The sequence below is a fragment of the Pseudomyrmex gracilis genome, unplaced genomic scaffold (genome assembly GCF_002006095.1).
Source record: "Pseudomyrmex gracilis isolate BER0280 unplaced genomic scaffold, ASM200609v1 scaffold_101, whole genome shotgun sequence".
Lineage (NCBI taxonomy): Eukaryota > Metazoa > Arthropoda > Insecta > Hymenoptera > Formicidae > Pseudomyrmex > Pseudomyrmex gracilis.
This window is the reverse complement of record NW_018020685.1, coordinates 167,752-190,662: the sequence shown is the minus strand read 5'-3', so window position 1 is coordinate 190,662 and position 22,911 is coordinate 167,752. Positions and strand designations below refer to the sequence as shown.

Genomic DNA, 22,911 nt, shown 5'->3' with positions numbered 1-22,911 from the left:
TGTGTGAGGTATAATATTTTGTTTAATTGGATGTATAATAAATTCACACACATGGCGCTCACACACGAGTATTTGCGCTCGACAGCAAAAGTTCTGTTTATTGTTCGTAAACATTCTTTGTTCATCTCCGCTTCGCTTTTACTTTTTTATTTCTTCCTTGAATCTATAGCTCGAAGATATATTGGATGACTGGAATTGTGGGGGTGGAAATATAGCTCAAGACTCATCGTCCGAGAATTAATGAAGATTTATATGACGTTTTAGTATAATGCGTTTTAGTTGTATAATGCGTATTGTTTGTAATACACGAGAAAATACGTGTCAACAATTCATCTTAAAAAAACAAATGGTATCTGATAGATAAATATTTGTTTTAAAGTATTTAAAAAAATACAGAAAAAAGTATAAGATAAAAATTGATTTGCTATTTACTATTTATATATTTATATGTAAAAATTTATATTATTTATACACACACACACATACACAGTTAAAGAAGGTAAACCTTACTGGAATACTTTTAACATTTACATGTACTTATTGCGATCAAAGTGAGAGTAGAATGACTTTAATCTCTTCTTTTCCTCAATCCAGTATTTTTAGATTGGATAATAGTCTTGTTTTTTTGGTAAAAATACGCCTTCGCGTGGCGCAGTGATGAAATGCGTTGCTACGACTCGACGTCGTTGAGGTCGAGGCGAAGTGCAGAGTTCACGATAGGACAGTTCACGTTAGAGCGGTAAGCGAGGTTGCGTGGCAACGACGCCCACGGTGTGCCACGCGCCTTCGTAGGTGTTTACGGTTCCTGTTACGTTACACCGTCGTAGGATTTGGCGGATCAATGAAAAGGATCAGGAAAGCTTGGAAAAGCTATTACATAATTAAGAAACTGATTACGTAGCTGCATTCGCATTGTACAATTAATCTTTAAAGTAGTAATTATGCTCTTGTGAAAACTGGTTTTCTTTTTCTTCCAATCGTATGTTATTACATAAAAGCAAATAATTAGAGACACTCTTGTAGACTTTTTATTTCAATCTGTAAGCCGAAAGAAACATACTTACCTCTTCGAGAAATACGTACCGTCTTTATAAAAGATTGTGAGAAGGAAATCGTCGATCAGTCACTAAAAGGATAAGAAAAGGTGGATTCGCGAAATAAATAAGAAGACGAAACGGTTTTTTTTATGTATAATTCACCAGACAATGTTTATTCAGACGACCTCACAACTCCCAAGCGTACAAAATGACGTGCTCACTGGGCAATATGCGGGGCTGCATTTGTAGTCTTGCATGTAGTAGAGTACATTTTATCCATAGGTTTTGTTTTTTTTCTTCCATCAGAAACAACAGTTGTTTTTTTGTATTTTCCTTAATGGATAGGGAAATATATCATACTTTATGTATCGTTTACTATAATAATTATGTGTAGTTTATGCATAACAAGTATTATACGAATATCAATGCTAGGTTGTCTGCTGGAGAGGGGAAGGAGTGGGGAAAAGGGAGACAAGACAAAATGTTTCGTCAGTGTGCATGTACATTATCGTGTAAATGTATCTGTCTTTGTGTGTGTGTATATATATATATATATGTGTGTGTGTGTGTGTATATGCGTGTGTTTCGTACAAGGACAGCCAGGATTCTACGAGGATTTGCTTGGACAAACGAGTAGATGTGATACACGCGACACGGCGGAGAAAATGCATTTTGTGTACAATAAATACAGAGGCCTTCTAAGCTGGGTGTTTAGGAATATTCTGGCTAAACTATATTTTAGCCTGTTAGACTGAATGTGCTTTTAATGCCCCGTTTCCGATGAGAACTAGTTTTTCTTTTACTCAACACACCGAGCTCGATCCACACAATTCGGTTTTCATCAGTAATAAGATTCTCAAGTAATAAATACCAGTCTCGAATTAGACTTGGCAAAAAGTAAATTTTATTTTTTATTTTCGTTTGTTCGAGAGGTAAAAGAATCTCTAGTTCGTCTCAAAAGGAGGCGAGTAAGTATTTCTACAACTGTTTTCAAGATCGCGCAATATACTTGCTCCATAGTTTTCTGCATGTTACGGGTGTAATGCGTGTTTAATGCGATATTCATGCTGAGAGAGATTGGGATATGCGATGGTATTAGGGAGGCGGGGCGGGCGTCTCAACAACACGTCGGCGGTGGCCCGCCGCGTATCTTCTACTAACTTTTTCCTCGTAATTTTCTTTTTTTTTTTTTGTTTTTTTATTCTGAAGCAGAAGAGACTCTCACTCGCGCCTATCAGGACATAGCCTTACGAATCTACTATTTACACTGCGCTTTGCCATACTGTCGGAGTTCCGTTTCGTTCGAAAACTTCGCGGTTCTTCACACCGTTTTTACTTTTTTTTTCTGTCTTCGTCGTATCTTTCCTCACTCATTTTCCTTTTTTTTTTCTTTTTTTTTTTTTTTGCTCTCTTTTACGCAATCCCGTCTCGATCTATCTGCCTAACTTTCATGCATGCACACACGACACATAATATTGTATAACGCGTTTAAGCGGGTCTACGATACCTATTTCGCTATACGGCGCGATTAGAGGATATAATTACTTCTTGAGTTGTCTCCTCAGCGAAGAGACTCCCACGATACGTAGTACAAAGGTACAGTAATTGCAAACTGCTGGCCGCGGCGGGCCGATCAGTCTCATAACAAAACGCTTAAAATTCTTGAGAATCGCATTTCGCGACTTTATTTCTCGTAATTTTATTCATTGTTCTCGATTGCCACCGCGATCAAGAAGCTTTTCGATTTGCCCCGACTCATTTGCACAAGCGCACGCTCACTCGTCACTCGCTCGCGCTCTCTTTCTCACTTTCGTTCTTTAATATCGCTCACACACAAGAAATAACATACGCGTCTTCTACACACATACACGAAATGATAATTTTTTACGGTTATGATACCTTACACATATTACAATAATATTAATTACTTTTATAATATATTCAATAATTATATATATATATATATGTATATATATATATATTTATATAGTAAGAGTAGATGATCGATGAATGAGGTGGAGACTGTACAGGATGCACGATTTCCATGATTATCACATGTAGATAGATTATTAACTTTTTTGTAACACTCAACCTTTCTTTTTTTTTCCGTCGTGGATGCATCTATCTCTTCTAGATGTACACCTAGAGCAGATAAGCTTTAGGTAGGTAGACAGGTAGATAGTTTTAGGTGGATAGGTGGCTCCCCTACACGGCACTATTGCCATCGCGGATCGGCACTCTATCGTGAATAAAAGCGTCCATCCTCGATGTACATTCATCGTCGTTTCTCGCACATTCGAGAGAAAAAAAAAGTAACTCGCCACTGAACGTCTGTCTTTCCTTATAAATATTCGCGGAGATTTAGCCGGTTCTGTTCTCGTAAACTCCACCTCTTTTCTCGCGCGAGATTTTATCAATAAGTAGATTAAATTAATAAATTATTTGGTTTTGCACGCGCTCGAAGCGTCCTGGCACTTTCATTTCTAGTTAAAAATCGGAGAGGATTGTACCGCGACGACGAGCGCTCGTCTATGTAGGTGATAGGTGGTTCAAACATACCGAGTTTGCGCGCGCGCGCATGCGCACACGCTAACGCATGTCACGACAGATCACCCGAGCTCATCAGAACACTACGCCTCGAGGGATAGAGCCTTGCAGGGTCCTACGAGCGGCCTGGGCGATGGTGACGGAGATGGTGATTTTTTCGAGAGATTTAATGGCTGCTGACTGTCCGCTATGTCGACTTGTAATTCCATCATATTGCTTGGACAGCCGGATAACACGAGCGTTGCCGCCGTATTGGAAGTCGGTCTCGGACTCGTGCTTGTACTGCTGGTCGCCGCCACGGAGAGGTATCTCGGCGACGAAGCCGGAGAGTTGCCAACAGTGAGATAGTCCGAGGAAGACTGTTGTTGTTGCTGTTGTTGTTGTTGTTGTTGCTGTTGTTGCTGCTGCTGCTGCTGCTGCTGCTGTTGTCGCGCACCCGTTGTCGTTGTAATCACCGAGGTGGCCGGCCACCTGTTTGAATAGCTTGTGGTCGCGCACTGCAGGAGACCTTGAGATCCTTGCGTTGAGCGCGCTGTCATTGTAGTAGTAGATGCACATTGTTCTGCGGGTGACGGCGACGCCGTCGGTGATCTGGGACTAGCTTCACCGCGCATTATGTAGTTGTGTATGATGTCCGTGCGTTTTAACTGTTCTGCTGTCATTCGCGGACCCTCCATCAAACTCCTCGCGAGGGTGGAATGCGTGCTGCTCAGCAAACTTGCGGTCTGCGGACATTGGGATTGTGCTGTTTGAGTGGGCGGACTTCGTGCCGGTGGCGATGTTAGATGCAGATGGAGCTGAGATTGTGTATGCTGTACCACCACAGCCGGTTCAGCCTCAGCGCTATCTTTCTGCCGCAGAGCGCGGAATTTCTTGTGAGGTTTGTAAGCCTCGTCCATCAGTGAGTTAGTGTCGTACAAGGGTGGCGCCTGAAGTACTCGCTTCAATACCGGCATGTCCTCAACCTCCTTGTCTTCTGAACGTGGACTCGAACACACGGAAGTAGGCGCGCTGCTAGCGCTGCTACTGGCCGGTTTGTCGGGCTTTTCAGTGCCGGACTCAATTCCACTGTCACTCGGCGAGTCTAATTTGCGGAATCGCGGACATTGCGGTGGTTGAGGAGTCTTCGACATGGTAGACCGATGAAGCTCATCGTCGCCGGAACTAGTACTGCCAGAATTTGCTCGCCGTCTGTGCGGGCACAAACCACCAGCTAAGGTAGCGGCTAAGAGAGGTGCGCTCGACGCGTGATGACCACTTGATGGTGCCACATGATGATATTCCGTCAAGGAGGCAACTTCGCCGCTACAGGTGCTCTCGGTGCTCGACACGCTGCCAAGTGGACTTTTCACCGCCTCGTCTAACGTTACATCCGAAGCGGAACCCCAGGAAGCCGGAGGTTCTTCTTCCATTGGCCAATGGGACTGATGTTGAACGGTGATAACGTGTTGCGTTTGCTGTTGCTGATGTTGCTGTTGGGCTTGCAGCTGTTGTTGCTGCTCGGTCATTTTGTACGCCAAAAGTTTTTCTGAGTGGAGAGTATTCAGAGTTCTTAGGTCGGGTATCTTCTTTAACAATTCGCGAAGAATATCTGGATGTTGAGGATGGTTCTGCGCGAGTACTGTTTGCAGAGCGTTTCGGAGTTTATTGTGCATACGTTCGACCAATTCGATATTGCGAAGCCCGGGTCTGTCGGCAGCGATCACCACTACCGAGCAGAACAATGCCAACGCAGCGTCGGATAATCGCAAGGAGTTAACTCGTTCGGCGAAATCGAACATCGAGTCCATTAGGAATCGCGCATTACTACTATTGTGGATGGACTCCCGCTTGAGCACCTGGCCGTTTAAGCAGATCATGCTGTTCGTTTGAGCATCGAACATGCAAGCTAGTCGCACGAGCAACACCTCGAAAACGCCAGCTTTTAACAGGGTGACCTGATCGTCCTGAGCCAGCAGGCTAAATCCAGGTATGCGTTTTGCAAATTCCACGACACCGCGTATGGCCGGCGAAAATCTCTTGGAAAAATCTTGCAGCAGCTCTTGCTGCCCGTTCAACGGTTCAGGATTAGGATTCAAAGGGCATGTCTGTAACAGAAGGAACGAAGATTCGAGGTCAAGACGCGACGAATCGCTAAACTTTGCCGAAGGTCGCCCACGTCGCCGTTGTTACTCGGAAGAACACACCAGGCGTCCTCGCGACGCAAAGCAAGATGAAACGAGGCGAGGCGTTTACGCGCTCTCGTCAGATCTCGCTTCCTCTTTCGCGACGGCCGAGGTCGCCTGGTTCTCGCGTGATTTCCGCGTAGAATGCTCGAAAGATTAAGACGGCCCAAGGCCCGCGAAGCTATTGACGTCAGCGTAGATGTCGACTGTACAAATCTTAATGCGACGCGGACGGCTTGCGTAATAACACCAATGTCAAGAGAAAAGGTCGAAGCTTATTTACCAAGGTCGGTGGACATGCGGTGTAGTTGGGAGAATCGCGGGCTCTCGTGAGAATCGGGCCCACTTTTTCCCTGGTGAAGTCGCACGTGTCGAGATGGGCTTTCACCACGGTCGTCAGTAGACGTTGTTCATCCTCCAGTTCGGCCGCTACCGCCTTCTCTTGAGAACGGCTGTGGGAACTTTGCTGCATGGCAGCCAGAATCCTGGCCTTCTCACGTTTGGGCACGCGGCCGAATCGCACCGCTGTAACCAGAAACGGGTGATCAAGGGTTAGACGTGCCGCAAAGCTCGTATGTCACGCGCAAAAGGAAGGACGACAATAAATAGTTAATGCAATCAATGAGTGAATCATGCAACAGATTCAATCGCTATCACAAGAGATGACCTTCGCGCGAACGAATGTCGGAACTCGCGTGATTCTCGCGCTCGGAGAGCAAACAATTTTCGAAGAAAACACATGTCTCAATCGCGGCAAAAACCGACGATTATTGAAAGCTCGAGTATACTATCACATCAGATATAGTTTCGCATCAAAGGTGGAAAAAAGTCAGCGGGGAAAGCGCGCACGACTTTCTCGCACGAAAGAGATGAAAGTGCTGCCGTGTGCACGCTCGCGCGCGAACATTGCTACTCTCCGTACGCTATGAATCTTCGGTTAGAAAGTACGAATGTGTTAAGCGTTTCGATCGCTATCGCGGAGCGTAAACATTAGAGGAATCGGTATCGTTGCCCGAAGGAGACACCTACGTGCATTGTGATAATTGACTACTCCGTTGAGGATTCCCTTGAGAATCGGCAATTCGTCTCCCATGACGGTACAGGGAAACGCACCACGATTTTGTTGTTCCAATCCAATTTTTTATTCGATTGCACTTTCACGCACGTGACTTTTCTATCTGCACTACAAGTAATCACACTACCCCGTCCTATTACCACCTGCCGTGATTACTACCGGCACTCGAAAGCTCTCTTTTGACGTACGCGTTCTCTCGAACAATAATTAATTAACTTGATCTTCCTGGCTGACTCACAAGTAGCGAGTCACTCCAAGCGATCGCACGGCAGAATAGCGCGTGCTGCGAATGAGGGGTCGCTTTGACTTTGAGGAACGAGCGCGACCGTAGTACGCGTGCAGACACGAGACAGCATCACCGCCGACTGAGTGATGTCCCGCGGATTGCGTTCAACAGCCCCTCCACTTATTCAGCCATCAACGATCCCCTCCATCGTGCGCGATTGTGGCCTTTGCTGAGCCTTTGGCCTTGAACTTGGTTTCAGCGACAGCCGCACGAGGCGTACCGCCGACCTATATACACTATATGGCAAGCAAATATACGACGAGTATATAGCGCCTAGCGTGAGGAGCGACAAAGACAGTCTGATTTCTCTTCTATGCGCAGATGCGAACTTCCTTTGTTGGGGGTAGCTTACCCTCGACGACCTTGGGCAACCCCTCGTTGGCTACCTGCTCTGTCACCAGCTGTCGATAGCTAACTATCTATTTGCGGACTATCGATCTTTTATGTTAAAATTGTGCCAACTCTATAAACTAAAGAACTATCGTTTTTTTTTTAGGTATTATTATCTTAAAATCTTCTCAATTATTGAGACGTATTTATTATTAATCTAATTATAATTAACAAAGTGTGTGAAACTATATCACGCGAGTGATTATAAAATAAAAATAAATTATTAGACAACGCGTAAAGAAGTTACAAAGTTTTTCACACACAAAAGATTGAATTATTCATCGGACAACACAATTTTAACTTTTTGACCGGCCTAATTCCGAAGCTGGTCAATTTCACAGCAAATGCTTGCTCTTCGACGCGATCTAGTTAGTCAAATTCATTTTCAATAGATGCAAACATCGCAAGGGGATGCTTTTTTCATAGTAGAAACACGACGCGAAAGTGGAGAAAACGCACCGGGTCATCATGACGTGTTTTCTGCGGCAAAGTGCGAAGCGCTGTGACCAGTTAGTCACGTACGGCTTTAGTCAGACGGCGGTGTGTGACGGGAGCATGCGCTTACCGTCCAGGTGGATCCACGATAAGGTAAAAGGTGGGGAGCAATACGTGGAGGAGAAGAACGTGTTCGAAGGAAGGGGAACGCAGTTATGAAGCAAAGTTCGCGAGGTCTCCGCATGGAGAGTAGCGCCACGCGACGGCGCGCCATCGCCGTCGTGGAGTTTAGTGGGGACACGGCGCGTTCCGTGACCGAAGAAGCCAAAGCGAGCAATGACGATTGCTTGGAGTGGGGAAATAGGAAGGATAGCGACGGAGTGCGGAGCGCGATGTTGAAAAGGAGGATGGAAGAAGGTGGGAGGGTCACTGGACGACGTAGCGGCGAGTAGCGGTACTCTTTCTACGAACACGAAGTTGTCCGCCAGACGAGCCAACGGCCGTCTATTGACCCCGTGAATTACGTTTTGATATCAGTCATAACTATTTCTTCGCATTTTAAATTCTCAAGAAGAGATAATATTGGTGTCACGCACATTGATCATATATCAATTCGCAATTATATATTTGGCTACAAGAAATATTACAAGATCTTGCGACTATGAAAAAAATGTATTGAAAAAAATGTATAAAGCAATTAAAATTTGCAAAAAGTAATGAATATCGTGATTTCTCATCTATATTTGAAGGAGAACGCGTTCTAATTTTGTCCAAAGAGCTATATATATACACTGGCGTTCGCGCGCGCGCGCGTACACGCGACGTGTCGACGACCTAGGTCAATGATCCCGCGGCGAGGGATGCTGTGAAGCATCAAACGTAACTGCGTTAACAATTTCTAGACGAAAAATGAGACGGGATTTAATTCTTTGAAAAGAAAGCAAAATCTGATTGCTCCAATCGAAAGATAATCGCCGTTTGCTTTCTCAAATGGCGAACTGGCTACTTTCGCCCGTTGCAACACTTCACTGTGTCGCGGAGTACGACGTTACGCAAACGGTCAATGACCCGACAAACTAAATTTTTAGAAACTTTTTTTAGGACAAGCATGTTTCGTGGCAAAAAAAAGAACAAAGATACGTTGCTTTATCAAAATTGATGTATGTGAGAGACGACAAGTTAGATAAAAAACAGTTTGATTATTTTACAAATGTATTTATAGAATTATACGCTATTTTAAGAGTGAAATGTGTTTTTCGTTGCGTTTTACAATTTCTTCGATTACATAAATGGAACAGAGAATCGCGCGATTTTCGCGAGTAAGTTTTAAACATGGAAATTATGAAAATTTTTCTTGTGTGATAACAATTGATTGCTACAGATCTCAATTGCGATAAGGACGATAAAATAAAAATTTATCTTCATGCGTGTATATAAAATATTGAAAATACTCACCATCACGACTCATGCCGACAGCAATGCACTTTTTGAGACGACAGTATTGACAGCGATTCCTGTTGATCCGGAGAATGCTGCACTGTTGATTCTTGGTGCACGGCCGGTATTGAATCTTCTGCTGGATGCTCCGGCGAAAGAAGCCCTGCGAATCACCAACAAAACCCTCGTCAATCTGACCGTCGCTGTCCGACGAAGACCCCGATGCGCAATCGGTCCCCGAACGCGGGGCGGCCAAGTCACATTCGCACAAGCACCCCATTAATCCACTCCGTTTGAGATAAGAATCGCACGGCGATTTAAATAAACCAAATTGTGGCGCGTAAATGCGCGCCGTTAAAACAATTATTTGGCTATCACTCGGTACGTATCCTGTTTTTTTTATTCGAAATTGATGACGCTACCTAAAAGAGAATTATATCCTCTTCTAGAGATAACGAAAGATCGTTTCTGTCGGCGGCGTTTTCAGTCACTGTTTTCACGTAAACCCGCGGCGGTTCACAAGCTCACGTAGAGTCTTGTCTCAGGTACTCGAATCGCGTAGGAGCGCGTGTACCAAGTACTACGCGCGTTTCGGAGGAGAAAGAAGCAACCGTTTGTATCGGAGCTTGGCTGTGGACTGGCTCTTTCTAGTACAGAGAACATAGAGCCTCGGCACATTGCCTCTGGCGCGGCGAGGTGGGGAACACTGTGACCCAATTCCCGGACGTTCACCCGCAGTTCACCGCGTGAAAGTGAGAGTCCCCCTTGCGCGCACTGCCGCTCTTCGGCCGTCTCCCTCTTTAGGTTCTCTCTCTCGCTCGCTCGCTCGCTCTCTCTCTCTCTCTCTCTTTCTCTTTCTTCCATTCCCAATCTCTCGCTCTTTCTCGTGCTAGAGCAAACCCTAGATGATGTCCTCGTCGTATCTACCGCGAGCGCGCTACCATAGAGGCTTGCGAGCGCTCTACTAACGGGTTTCTTCCCTCCCTTCTCCCCACCTGCTGCCCGGAGAATCCACCCTCTCCGAACGACCTGCCCTACCTCCATCTCTCCTAGTTCCTACCCTCGCGCTGATACCCCTCTAATACTCATCCAATCGCAAATAAGCACGTGAATATAGATATTCTTTATTTTTAATTATACACTTTGTTTTTTGTTTTATCTTGTTAGTTGTTATTAGAAACATCAACAAAGAGAACGTATGTGAGAACTGAGAATGAGCAAAACCGGAGAAAGGGGTAGGTTAGTGCGAAAGGTACTTCCTGTCGTGTATCGGTCAACGACCTCACGAGACGCGATTACGTAACGCGCGCGATGCGTGGGGGACCCTTCGAGAAGCTTCTGTGTGTTTTACCGTGATCGTCGTCGCGTCGTCGTTGTGTCGACGGTCGCGAATGTGCATGTATGCACGTACGCGTACGAAAAGTTGGCGATGCTCGACACCGAGTAACTTCACCGTGACGTCAGACGCGCGACCTCGCCTACCTCAACTTCGTGCAGAGTCCGTCGAGAGAACGATGTACCGTTGCACCTCCGCGCCCGAGCTGTCAATCGGCGCGAGCGTTTAATGCAAGTCAATGAACTGTCAACATTGCCTATGTTCAGCCCCGCTGCTTTCTATCATTCCAATCGGTGGAGTCAGTGAACAATCGTTTTCGATCTTTTTTAAATGCTTCTGGATTTTTGTTTCAAATAAATAGCGCGTCAAACTTCCACAAACAAAATATCATAATTTTAAATAATTGTTAGATTTACCTTTAAGATGTAAGAAAACGTTGTTCATGTTTTCACTTATTGTTGTTTTGCTAACTTTTTTTGTAAGAAAAAAAATATCTGTGATTATATTTATCATCATTTAATCAGAAAATTGTAAAATTGTCACATAATGTGTTTGGGAAAATTTTTGATTTGTGAAAATTACTTTTTTTTTTTTGGAAAAAACTGAAATTACGAATTGGACCACATGAGCTACCGTTATGGATGCCCGGACGAGGCCAGCAACCCCTGTTGAACCTCTCGGTCGGCACGAATCCGACGAGCGAAGGGTGAAGGAGGAGGTGTGTGGGGAAATGCGGTACATCGATCTCTCGAACCGTGCATAGCCCGTGACAGGTCAGAGGGCGACCACCTTCGCGCGCGCTACCTCGAGTTGCAACTATTCCTTTTGCGCACGCGTCTTGGTTTTAAATTTGTGAGACAAATCAGAGAATTGAGAATTATGTCTCTAATTATCATCGATATTGTACAGACATCTCATTCAATTTGACATCTTTGCGCTACATCAACTTTGTTTCCAAGTATTTGAATTTTTTTAAGCCTTTGGCTTCACAGTTTCACAACAATTATATGTAAAATCAACAATAGCACCAAGAACCCGTTCCGATAGACGAACCAAACAAAACTGTGCACTCGCACTTTATTTGCTCGCATCCGCTGAAACTTTCGCCAAGTTGAGAAAGTTCTGTGTTATTCTTCGTTCTCGATTCCGCGACGAGAAAACTTATTTCCTCGGGTTTGTATCAAGTGGAATTATTGTCTACATTATTTTACGCTTGATGAAAAAAATTATGCAAATGATTTTTTTTTTTAATTTTTTAAATACCATGTGTGTGTGTACAGAAAGTGTGCATGTATATGTCTGTGTAATATAATACGCGGTAAGTAAAAAGTGACACCGTGAATTTTCGATTTCAATTGAAGGAGAACTTATCATCGTGATTTGGCAGGACTGTCATTGATCAATCGATGATTCCATTGTTATTTTCCATGAAAGTGCAGTGACAGTAGTAGCTAACAGAGAAAAGACGTCGATCGTGAAGGTACGGGATTGTATTGCGCGTACATACATGCTTGCATATGCGCACATATATAGGTAAGGAGAGTGTGGGACATACACACGATGTGGTCGCGAGGCCAACGACCGGAGCGCGCGCGACTGCTGCAACGGATGAAGGGGTGGAGAGGTGTGATGGTGATCTGACTTCGAGGGACGGTAGGGGAAGGTGAGCGTATCTCTGCTGGCACATAGAGAGTGGGAGCGGGAGGTGCTATAGTAAAAGTAGGAGGCAGTCGAAGAAGGGAGAGAAGAGGCCGCGAAACGGAGTAACGGTGACGTACGTAATGCGCGCGCAAGCGCATGCGCGTTGTACAGACGCGACACTCTCCGCTCAGCTTGGGGGCATTAACCGCTCGCTCGTTCGCTTGCTCGTTGTAGCACTCTCCTACGACCCCAAGAATTTGCCGTTTTGTTCTGTTGCCCGGGCATTGCGGGCATCGGCATCGGTAAACTCGATCGCGGAGGTCAGAGATGAGTGTTCATGTGTACCGTGCAAATTTATATCGCACGGTATTTAGTTTTCCCGCTACTTGTTATCGAGCGATTAGTAGCAATAATCCTCATAAAGATTAAATCTCGATTTAGAACAACTTTGCATATATGAAATGTTTACTAAATTGTATTGAAACCTGCTTTACAACACACTTTAGTTTCGTAAACTCGCTAATAAGCACTTTGCATCTATAAGTCAAATTTCTATGTTTCATAAAGATGAACGATTTCCATACATACAAAAAAAGTATCAAATTTTATCTGTGAATTTTTTTTCAAATTTTTCTGTCATTACTAGATTGTTGTCAGATCGCAGTGAGATGCACTTTAGTCAATTCAAAATCTCTTCAAAGATTGGTTTTTTTTATACACGAACAAAAACGTTGATGACGTTTAACGTTGGTGCAGTAGGAGTAATCTACTATTAGATTTTTTTGCTGATAATATCGTGTTTTGCGGGACAAATTTATCGGGTGTAAAAATTGTGGCGGTCCGATTTTGTTCAGTGGGGAAGCGTTATCTCGAAGAGCTCCCGCTTCGGTGGACAGATACCACGTCGGGCGAACACCTACCACGATAATAAGCGGCTGACCCGATTCTAAAGTAGATGTACCGGGGTCAGTAACCTCAAGCGAGCACCGAAATACTCGCGCAATCAAATGAAAATGAGATCGCGACTCGTTACGACGTCAAAAATGACGGTTACCCGAGAGAAGAGGAGAGAGTGGGAGAAGACTTCCCTATGGGAAGGGGTGTGCGGGAAGGGCAGCGGAATGAGGGAGGAGGAGGAGAAGGAGAAGAAGAGGGAGGGAGGGAGAGTGACGTAACTGGCTCGGAGGGTCGACGACCGGAGGGTTAATGCACCGGTCGCCTGATTTCAACCCTCCGGAAAAAGCGTCGACGTGCACCTCCACCAATGATTGTTTCGTCGCGGAAATTTAAAGGAGAATTTCTCTTCTCTTTTAAATAAGAGAAATCTCATTTCGAAGAAAATCTTTTTTGCAAACACTAATTTCTTATATCTTAATTATATCGGGCGGGGAAGGAAGAGAGGTTGGCTGCATGAAAATATTTCAGTATTATAAGTTCTAATTTGTGAAACTTTCGAAACTTACTACTATTTTGTATCACAAAGAAATCTTCTCTAATGAAAAACTGTTTTGCAATGACAACATGAGAAAAAATTGTCATTTGTGTGTATTCAACAACATCGAGTTTTAATTTTTTACACGTCAACGTTTAAATTACAAAAATATATGCGGCACTGACCAACCACTTTTTATAACTCACATTTAAATAATAATAAGTTCAATTTATGTGGACTGTTACAATAACGCGAGAGAAATAATAAAGTGCTATTTTATTCCCGAACGGCAATAAAAATTTCAATTCTACCTGATCAAAAGTAATTCAAAAATACTGTATTATTTCATATAATTTCATATAATTTCTACAATAAACAATATTTTCTGCTTTTAAAATAATCACTGAGAAATACGTATATAAATGACATTACCAATAAAAAAAAAATAAGTTATACAAAATACTTAGTAAAAACATATTTGTTTAAATATTAACGTATTTGTTTTGTTTATGTTACGTAAGTAATCTTCTATTTTTATCATTCGCGATATTAATACTTGCGGTGGAGCAATTTATAATGCTTGGAGAAAAGTATTATATAGTACCGATGAGATGGTAGAACGCGAAATAGTGCAACAGTGATGCGACCGAGCGACCTAGTCTTAAAGATATCCAACACTCTTCCGCGTTCTCTTCCCTTTCCACTAGCTCCTTTTCCAGTACCTTAAGACGCTCTACCGCTAGCGGCTAGGTCACTCGGTGTAGACTTGTTCGGCGCAGCGTTTCATACGGCGCCGCGGACATAAGTTACTGACCTAGTCAACCAGCCAGGGGCCACGACTCTACTCAACCGAGTCTTTCCAGTGAGTTTCAACGTCGGAGTGGGACACAGAAGAAGGGACGATAGAGGGGACGGAAAAATCTTCGGCCAGGTGTTTTTATGTGGAATGCGGTCAATCTAGTTCTTTTTCCCGCGTCTACAATAGAAGGAACGAAAGCAGAAGTACCTGCTTCATGGGGTATCAAAAGGTCCTCTCTCGCTTATTACTTTCGCTCTTTCTCGCCGTTAAATAAATCAACATTTTGATTTTTCTATAGACAGTAGTTTTTCTTTCATTTTTTCCATTTTTATTTGCTTTGGTGAGAGATGTTTGCAGTAGTCCCCGCTCAATTACCCTACAATCGACGGGTAAAACCACCAGAACGAATTGTACCCACATTGCAATTTCAAAACTATATATCTTTTCGTTTTTACTCTTGACAATCGATGATCCGTTTATTATGCGAAGACATTACAAAACTAAAGAAAAGAGATTTTGAAGAAGTCTTTTCCAATTTAATTGATTATGCAATGAGCAAAAGATAGATTGAATACCGAAAATACGTTTTCTTTTTTTTGTTTTTTCAAGTTACATGTATTTTGTGATCGCGTAAGAGTTTTTTCAACAAACGTACAAGAGAGATTTCAACAAACGATATAATCCATGATGATCACATTTGAATAAAAAATTTATATGCACACATGTCTCTTATAAAAAGTTGTAAAGTAGCGCGAAACAAAAGAGCATGAAGCAGATAATAGTATGGAAGTTGCCGTGCGACTGGTCGAAGTCGATCTGCGAGCACGAAGAGGTAACCGACGGATAGCACCTGGTAGTGGAACCACCTCCATCGTACCGAGTGCCTGTGGAGGTGGCAAAGCCGGCAGTGGGTAGTGGCGCCGTTTCTTCGCTTCCTAAAACGCACGAATAACCAGTGCTGACCCTACTCTATTTTCCTCCACTCAAGTTAACACGTCCAATTGAAACAAAACAAAGATATTAATTTTATTTTGTAATGTCAACTTTGAAAAATTGTTTTTTTTTTTATAACAAAGTAATATTCAATTGAATATCTCTTTTTGAACACATTCGTGACATATTAGACAATTTAAAACGCAAAACAAAAATTGAGTTTCAAAAATTTCAAATAGATAAACAAAAGAAAAAATGTATGAAAACTAAAAAAGAGTAAAAACGAAAAAAAGAGACGGGGCTGAAGGCATTTAACAAATTTTTTAATTGGACAATTTTTGTGTGAACCATTGAAGAAATTATCTTCTGAATTTGTTTCAAACTTTTTGTTTGTAAACAAAACTATTACGGCGATAAAAAGCGTTTTCCCATTTATAAGTTTGGCAATGCTTATGTTCTTTCGCTTTAGACGCTTCTTTCGTTCTGTCGGACATCATGGCGACCATGATTTATCCAAAAATGGCGCAAGTCAGATCAATCGTAACAAGGAAAGTTGAAGGGAATAATTATAATTCATACATCGATCGTTGTTGTGCGTATATGTATAAAAACTTAACACCTGACAGAAGATTACGACGACCGTGACAATACTTAAATATTGCCTCGAAAAAAATCTACGCGAGATTCTTTACCGATGTGAGGGAACTACCGGCTCGTGAAATAATTTCAAGGATCATCTGAAATTTTATGATTTCCGTATAACCAAGGTTAACTCTATGGTCGATGATTCTTATGTAGCCTTGGTCTCATCTCACGCACATTCACGCACATTCACTCTTTGGCCACGCCGCGTCGCGATTTCGATACTTGTTTTAAATTGAATATTATCTTAAAATGAGCAGTTAATTACACATGTTGTTTTCTCATAATTTTATAATTATTTATTATCATTTTAAAATAAAATTATATTTAATTAAAATTTCAATAGTCACACATCTTTCGGCTATAAATCAGTTAACGTTAACAATAAAGCGAGGTCTTTTAAGAGCGGACAAACATATCAAAATCGTTTGGCACAAAATTACATAGCACTTTCGACTGCTCATAAGAGATTATGAAATTTTATCTGATATAACAAGAATTGTCACATATATGTATAAATTTCGAACTAACAAAACCCGATTGCGCTATTGCAAGTGATAGATATAATGTCTCAGTGTACTTACTTTGCATCCTTCGCAGGAGTGAACGCCATAATGAAAACCCGACGCCTTGTCGCCGCAGACGCGACACAGCACGGTAGTCCCGTCAAATTCTGAAACAAACGAGAAAACGTATTCTGTTTAATATAGATTGTAAACAATTGTCCTTTCTCGCGGCTTCCTCTCCACGTGCTCTGTGGAGTGCTGTCCGGGAGAAAGGGGTGGGAGAGAAAGAAGAACACTTTCTCCTCTCTCGCGCGTGCGGCGCGAGTTACAGCATCGGCGTATTACAACTTTCTGCTTTCACTTGCCGCCACGGGCCGCGATTCCGTCCGCTTTTGCGCTCGCACACGCGCGCCTATCTTTAAATTACATTATTTTTAACGAGACTCTTGCTCAGAAAGAACTGCCCGGAATTAATCTTGGCGTACCTATTTTGAGTTCGGGTTCGGATTTAGCGGACGAGACGGTCGAATCCATCGTCGGCATGCTGGAACCAAGACGGTGACCGACTGTTAATTGCACCACGTGATACGGACTAGATATGGTCTGAGTGGACGCGTGTGGCACGCTGGATACACGTTGAGTATCGGAGTGCGAGGACACGCTGGGGACAAGAGATTCAGATGTGGGTAATGTGGCCAGCGTGTCCTGCGCGCTACTGTCCGGAAGAAGAATCATGATTTTTATTGAACAGAGTCTTCACTACTGTTAGCACTCTCTTTTTCTCAAATGAACGTTGCATTGACTTGCTCACGGCACTGCACTACGAGAATGATTAAGTCCATATTAGCGACATTGGTCCACTGACTGTCATCTCACTGTCAACACGCTCACTGATTATTTTGTTCACTGATAAATATCGATTTTTCGCACGTGTAAACTCCCATTCGAGGATTCTTTCGAATAAACACTCAAATTATCTAGAGCCGCGCAAAAGCTACAACCAAGTGTTATATCGTACCGTAAAGCTTCACAGTAAGCCCGACGGAGCGACGGAATGGTAGCCCAGCGCGAGCGTATAGTAGCCTAAAGAGAGAGTGAAAGTAAGTCTTCGCTCGAGGGAGGTTCGCGTTGGTCTGACTCGAGTTCGGCGCTGCCGAGTGTTGGTTACCTGGGGGCCGGTGCAGCCCTTACTCGGCAGTCTGAGTAACTCGAATGTGGAGGGGAGGGATTGATGTGCCTGCTCGCCTGCCAAGCTATCAGGCTACAATGTCTACGCCCTGGCTACCTAGTATGTAGTAGAGGATACACAACACATTGCTTCGTATGCTCTCTTACAGGGCCCCCCGAGAGTTCATCGTATTTTCAATGCTGGAGGTCACTGACAAGTCGCTAAGGCCCGGGCTGAGTCGCGGCAGTCATGACGGGCCCGACCAATCCGTCGTCGGCTCCGCGGGCCCTGCACTCGCGCGATTGGTGTCTTCCCCACCACGTCTACCGCGACCGGCCGGCGGCGTCTCCTTCCTCCAGTTGGAGGAAGTTCATCGGCCGAAACCTTGACTGAATTACCCCGCAGCAGCGGCCAAGGCCATGCGCCCTCTCGCTTGAGCTAACCACGAGTGTAGTGATTGTCGCGTTATTTCTCTCTCTCTGTCTTTCTCTCTCTCTCTCTCTCTCTTTCCTCTCTTTCTCTCTTTCTTTTATTCTCTCTCTCTATCTTGCTCTCTTATGATAGCTTGCTCGCTATCTCCTTGTCTTTCCTCTTGTCATTTTCTCTTTTCTTTTTTTTCTTCTTTCTCTTTTCTTCTTGCTTGTTTCTTCATCGTAAGTGTTGTTTTTTTATTCCTTTCTTTCTTCGTTCTATCTTTTTTTCTTTTTTATCATATTTAAAATCATCTTTTTTGCAATACGCGCATTTTAATTTGTTTGTAAATTATATTATTTCTCGTGCGAAAGTTTGTTAACCAATCCAAGTCGTATATGTACGTAGCACAATTGCTAATAATATTAATTAATTGCAAAGCTTAATTTAATTTTAAAATTTGTCATTGAGACGATTCTTTGATATTTATGAGCGATAGACTAATTGTACACGTTTAAGCGAAAAAATGTGATGACGATTCACCGTATGCGCTGAATCGGCTGATACAACAGATCAAGTTAATGTCAGCCTTCTGGCATTATAAATCGTACATTCAATGTTCTCATCATTCAAACTGCTGTTTATTAATTTTTTCGCTATATTCGAATTACCGCTGATAAATCAAATCGAATATTAAATCTAACAGCTATCAAATCTCGCCGTACTCGACAAAAATGAAAAAGTTTCGCGTAAATATCGTCACGCTGTAATAGACAACAAATTTGATAATAAAAACTGCAAATAGAAAAATACGCAGAAAATAAACTAGAAACTTGGTATTTGGTAACAGCACTATTGTGTAAAATGACCTAAGTAATAATAAATTATCATTGCGTCTACGAGAGAGAGAGAGAGAGAGAGAGAGACAAAACTGTTTTTAATTGCGCTATTTCAGTATCTCCATTGGAAAACCGTTATAGACACTGTAGCTTTCTTGTCCGTGCCCGTATTAGAGTTAAAAGCGTTTAGATTTTTGACACAATAAATTTATGCAGACAAACTTCTTGCCTTTTTCGCGAAAATAAGTGTATTTGTCGAGATAACCCGTTAGGTCAAAAAGGATACTTTTCTTCGAAACATAGAAAAAAAAGGGTACTATGCAAAATTCTATTCTTTTTTCTATTGTTAAAATATATCTAGACTCAAAATTTCACTTTCTTCGAACTAGTTTTTTTTTCTTCTTCAAACGGTTGACATGCTTTCTCGAAAAATATACCGAGTGTGAAAATTATTTTTCCCACAGTGAGAAAGTTACTTTGTGAAATAAATATATAAGTGTAATACAATAAGTCGCGAAACGTGTTTCTTACGCTGTTACTTAGCGGCAAATCCGAACAGACCTCGAACTGGCCGTGACGACGGGAGGTCAGATAGCATTTCCTTGAAATCGGTTAGCGACCTGCAGCTACGTACATTTACATGCAATGAACACACCATGACCCTCACATCTATTTTTAATCGATCGTACCGCAAAGCTATTGTGCGCGCCATTGAGCTTTGAATATCAGATAATTATCCTTTTAATTAGAGACGTTAAACAGATGAAATATGTGTCACAAATTTGCTTATTTTTAATTTAAAAAAATTCGATAAGTTGTTGAAATAATATTTACATACATGTGCGTTTTGTTGAAATACATATAAATATTTTAAATATATGCAAATTATTTGCGTGGCGTATGTCTGTATGTGTGTGTGTGTGTAATGATACATAAACATTTTAGGAGAGGATACACATTGTTTAATTGCATGAAATCTACAAGTCATAGTGTAGTTTTGTTGCGACTTGAACTTTGTCGCGTATAAACTGTGTGTGACTTTCCTCGTTCCGTGTGTACTTGAGATAAACGTATGTTAGCAAACATGTAAATGAAATCGATATTTGCGTTGTATCAAGTCGGCTCACGACCGCTTCGCTAATAATGGAATAGGTGACGCGCAACGATGCATGCAGAGGAGGCGCGCAGATAAAAATGTAGCAAGCCGAAGCGTAATTAGAGGTTGTTGTTTCCTCCGGGGCCATCAAGGCTGCATTGTCTACCGTCCGTGTCCTTGGCACTGAGCGATCGGTCGCCGACTTCGCTACTATTGCGTTGTCTTTATGAAGATTCTTTGTTTTCGACTAGGTTAAAAACCTCGTAACTGAAATGATCACAATTGAAATCTCGCACGCATTGATGCATATCTGAGATGTGAGTTTTATGTACAAAATCTTTCCACAATCTTTACTTCTTTTACTTGTAATTCGAAAGTGTTGCCTATGTCGTTGAAACGGAAATAAAAAATAAAAAAAAAATCATAATAAACGTGATTTTAAATGCATTGAAGTCACACGTACAATTTATATTTTTTATAAATTGCTACAAAAAAAAAAAACAATGATTTGATGTGTACACGCGATCGCGAATATTCGCGAGTTAACAGCGAGCATAATCGCGGATACGTTAGATAGACTTGGTGCATCGGCATAAACGCCGATCGTCGCGCGTATATGTCGTACCCCCGGTAATATGGCGATACTTCCGCAGTGGGCGCTATGGGGCAGGCTATGGGTATAACGGTGCGCGCAGTGCGTCACGCATATGCGTGCGTGATGTCACTGAACCTGGAGCAACAGCAGCAACAGCGGGTGCACGTATGCACATCCCGCAAGAATACCACGCGACTGTTCTTGTGTTCCGCCGCGTTATGTATTGTATTTTATGTACTGAGGTAGATTCAACATCGCGCGTACTCCATTCGGTTTTGTAATATTTTAACATGTGTATGTAAAATTCACGTAACGAGTACAGCGCACTTGTAAAATTTATACGAAAATCCAATTAATGTTTCACTTTATCATCACTTCCTATGTATGTGTGTGTAGGAAAGCGAAAAAAATTTATATTCTCTACCAAAAACCTATTTAAAACTCGAGTAGTCACGAATTGCAAATGTCATACAGTTTCAAGTACGCACAAAAAATATCTACGGAAAAATTTAAAAAATATATATATAAAATTTATTTATAACTGTACATATACCTATGCTACCGCGGCATAAATGTCGAGGAGTCAGTTGTCCCAAAAAGAAAAGGAACGGAAGGATAGTGGGCGTGGAGAAGCAGCTGCGTTGCATCACGTGTGCACCCGCTGCACAGACCATTAAGATGCGCGTTGTATTTCGCCAGTGTAATCTTTTCAATGCGGCGCGTGTCTTCGATTATATCTCACCCGGGAAGCACAGTGACTCAGGAGGATATGTGTCAACGATGATGTGTCGCGAACGATTGCGTAGGCGTCGAATTTCTCGCGTTGTATAACTTCCTCTCCCTATACACATTTTTCTTCGGAATATTAAATTTATTGTATTCTTAAGCTTTTTTTTTTTTTTTTTTTTTAATTCGAAATATCAATATTTTATTCATCTTTTAATATTTGAAGCTGGATAACAGTGAAATTACGTCAATATGTGAAAGTTTATTAACATGTCTTTTCTTTATCAGTTTATCACATAAAACAGATTCTATTACGAAGATAGTGCGAGAGAACCACTTGTTCGCTTGTTTGCTTACACTTTACGGTGAAAGAAAAATGGAAAAAGTAATTTCTCTGCTGAAGTCTCTTGCTGGGTCGACCGGTGGACGACTTGTGCCGCGACCTGCAAAGAAGCGCAAGGAGGCCGCTCTACCACCTTGCGCGCTCACGATACGTATATATACGCACACAATCGGCTTGTGTCTATAAATGGCTCACACGTGCTATAACGCTGCCGCGCAAAAAAAAAGCCTCGTACCGTTCAAGTCAAACCTGAAGAAAGGATATAAATATATGCATCAAGAGTGACAAGTTACAAGTAAATGAGCCTCCTGTCAACCGTGAAACTCATCGGTCGACAGACACACAAAAAGAAATAAGAACGTCATGATTGAGCACGATCGTCATTCTGATTGAAGAATCTGTGAAGATTTCGATTTTCAAAACCTTCTTTTCCCTCTAAACTATTACACATATTGTTGACAGAAAATAATGCGACCAAATTATAATTAAAAAAAAAATAATAATAATAAAAATTATGATCAGACCGCATGGATTATGCAAGAAACGAGATATCATGTTGTCCTGACAATTTTCTCGCGGAATATTCCGATATCCGCGCGGTCTCTTAGCTCTTTACTAACCGTTAGATCTTGTGCTTCGTGGAAACTGTACTATCCTCCTTCGTATTGCGATCTGTACACGCCCCAAATGATCGATGTGAGTTTATTTTTACATCTCAGTATTTTTGTGGTCACATGAGAAATGTGTAATTTTTTTACAAGAATGTTATAGAGTACGTAAAAAAATGTGCCACTACATAGGGTTCAATATAGCGGTAATAATAAATAGCTCTGTTGAAAACTATTAAAATCATGAAAAAAAAAAAAAAAAAATAAAGTCAGTACTGACGACTTGCGACTACGGAGACGGAGGTGGATGCCCGCGGAAGGAAAGAGACTCCTTCTCGAGGAAATGACGCGGAACGTGAAGATAAAAAACGGCAGCGATAAAGAAAGAAAAACAGAAAGAGAGAGGAGAGCAAGGACCGTGTGCCACTAGCCTCGGGCTGGCCTGCTTCGCATTGCTACTTCGA

General features: G+C 42.3%; 2 protein-coding genes across 6 annotated transcripts in view; one reads left to right on the top strand and one right to left on the bottom strand.

The window, feature by feature from the left end:
- The window catches only part of LOC109855905 (KH domain-containing protein akap-1), a 156,290-nt gene that overhangs the window by 45,341 nt on the left and 88,038 nt on the right, over positions 1 to 22,911 (top strand). The gene's annotated exons all lie outside the window — the stretch shown is intronic.
- Positions 1,179 to 22,911, bottom strand: part of LOC109855903 (nuclear hormone receptor E75-like) — a 79,321-nt gene continuing 57,588 nt past the window's right edge. For 3 of the 5 annotated variants that reach the window (XM_020430608.1, XM_020430605.1, XM_020430606.1), the window contains exons 2-5: positions 16,740 to 16,828; positions 9,391 to 9,535; positions 6,033 to 6,274; positions 1,179 to 5,671 (exon numbers count right to left, since the gene is read on the bottom strand). In XM_020430608.1, the coding sequence (XP_020286197.1) occupies positions 3,668 to 5,671; positions 6,033 to 6,274; positions 9,391 to 9,535; positions 16,740 to 16,828 (2,480 nt within the window). In that variant the 3' untranslated portion in view covers positions 1,179 to 3,667. Of the gene's footprint in view, positions 5,672 to 6,032; positions 6,275 to 6,778; positions 7,212 to 9,390; positions 9,536 to 16,739; positions 16,829 to 17,146; positions 17,773 to 22,911 lie in introns of those variants that run through there. The other 2 variants (XM_020430604.1, XM_020430607.1) reach the window with 2 other exon arrangements.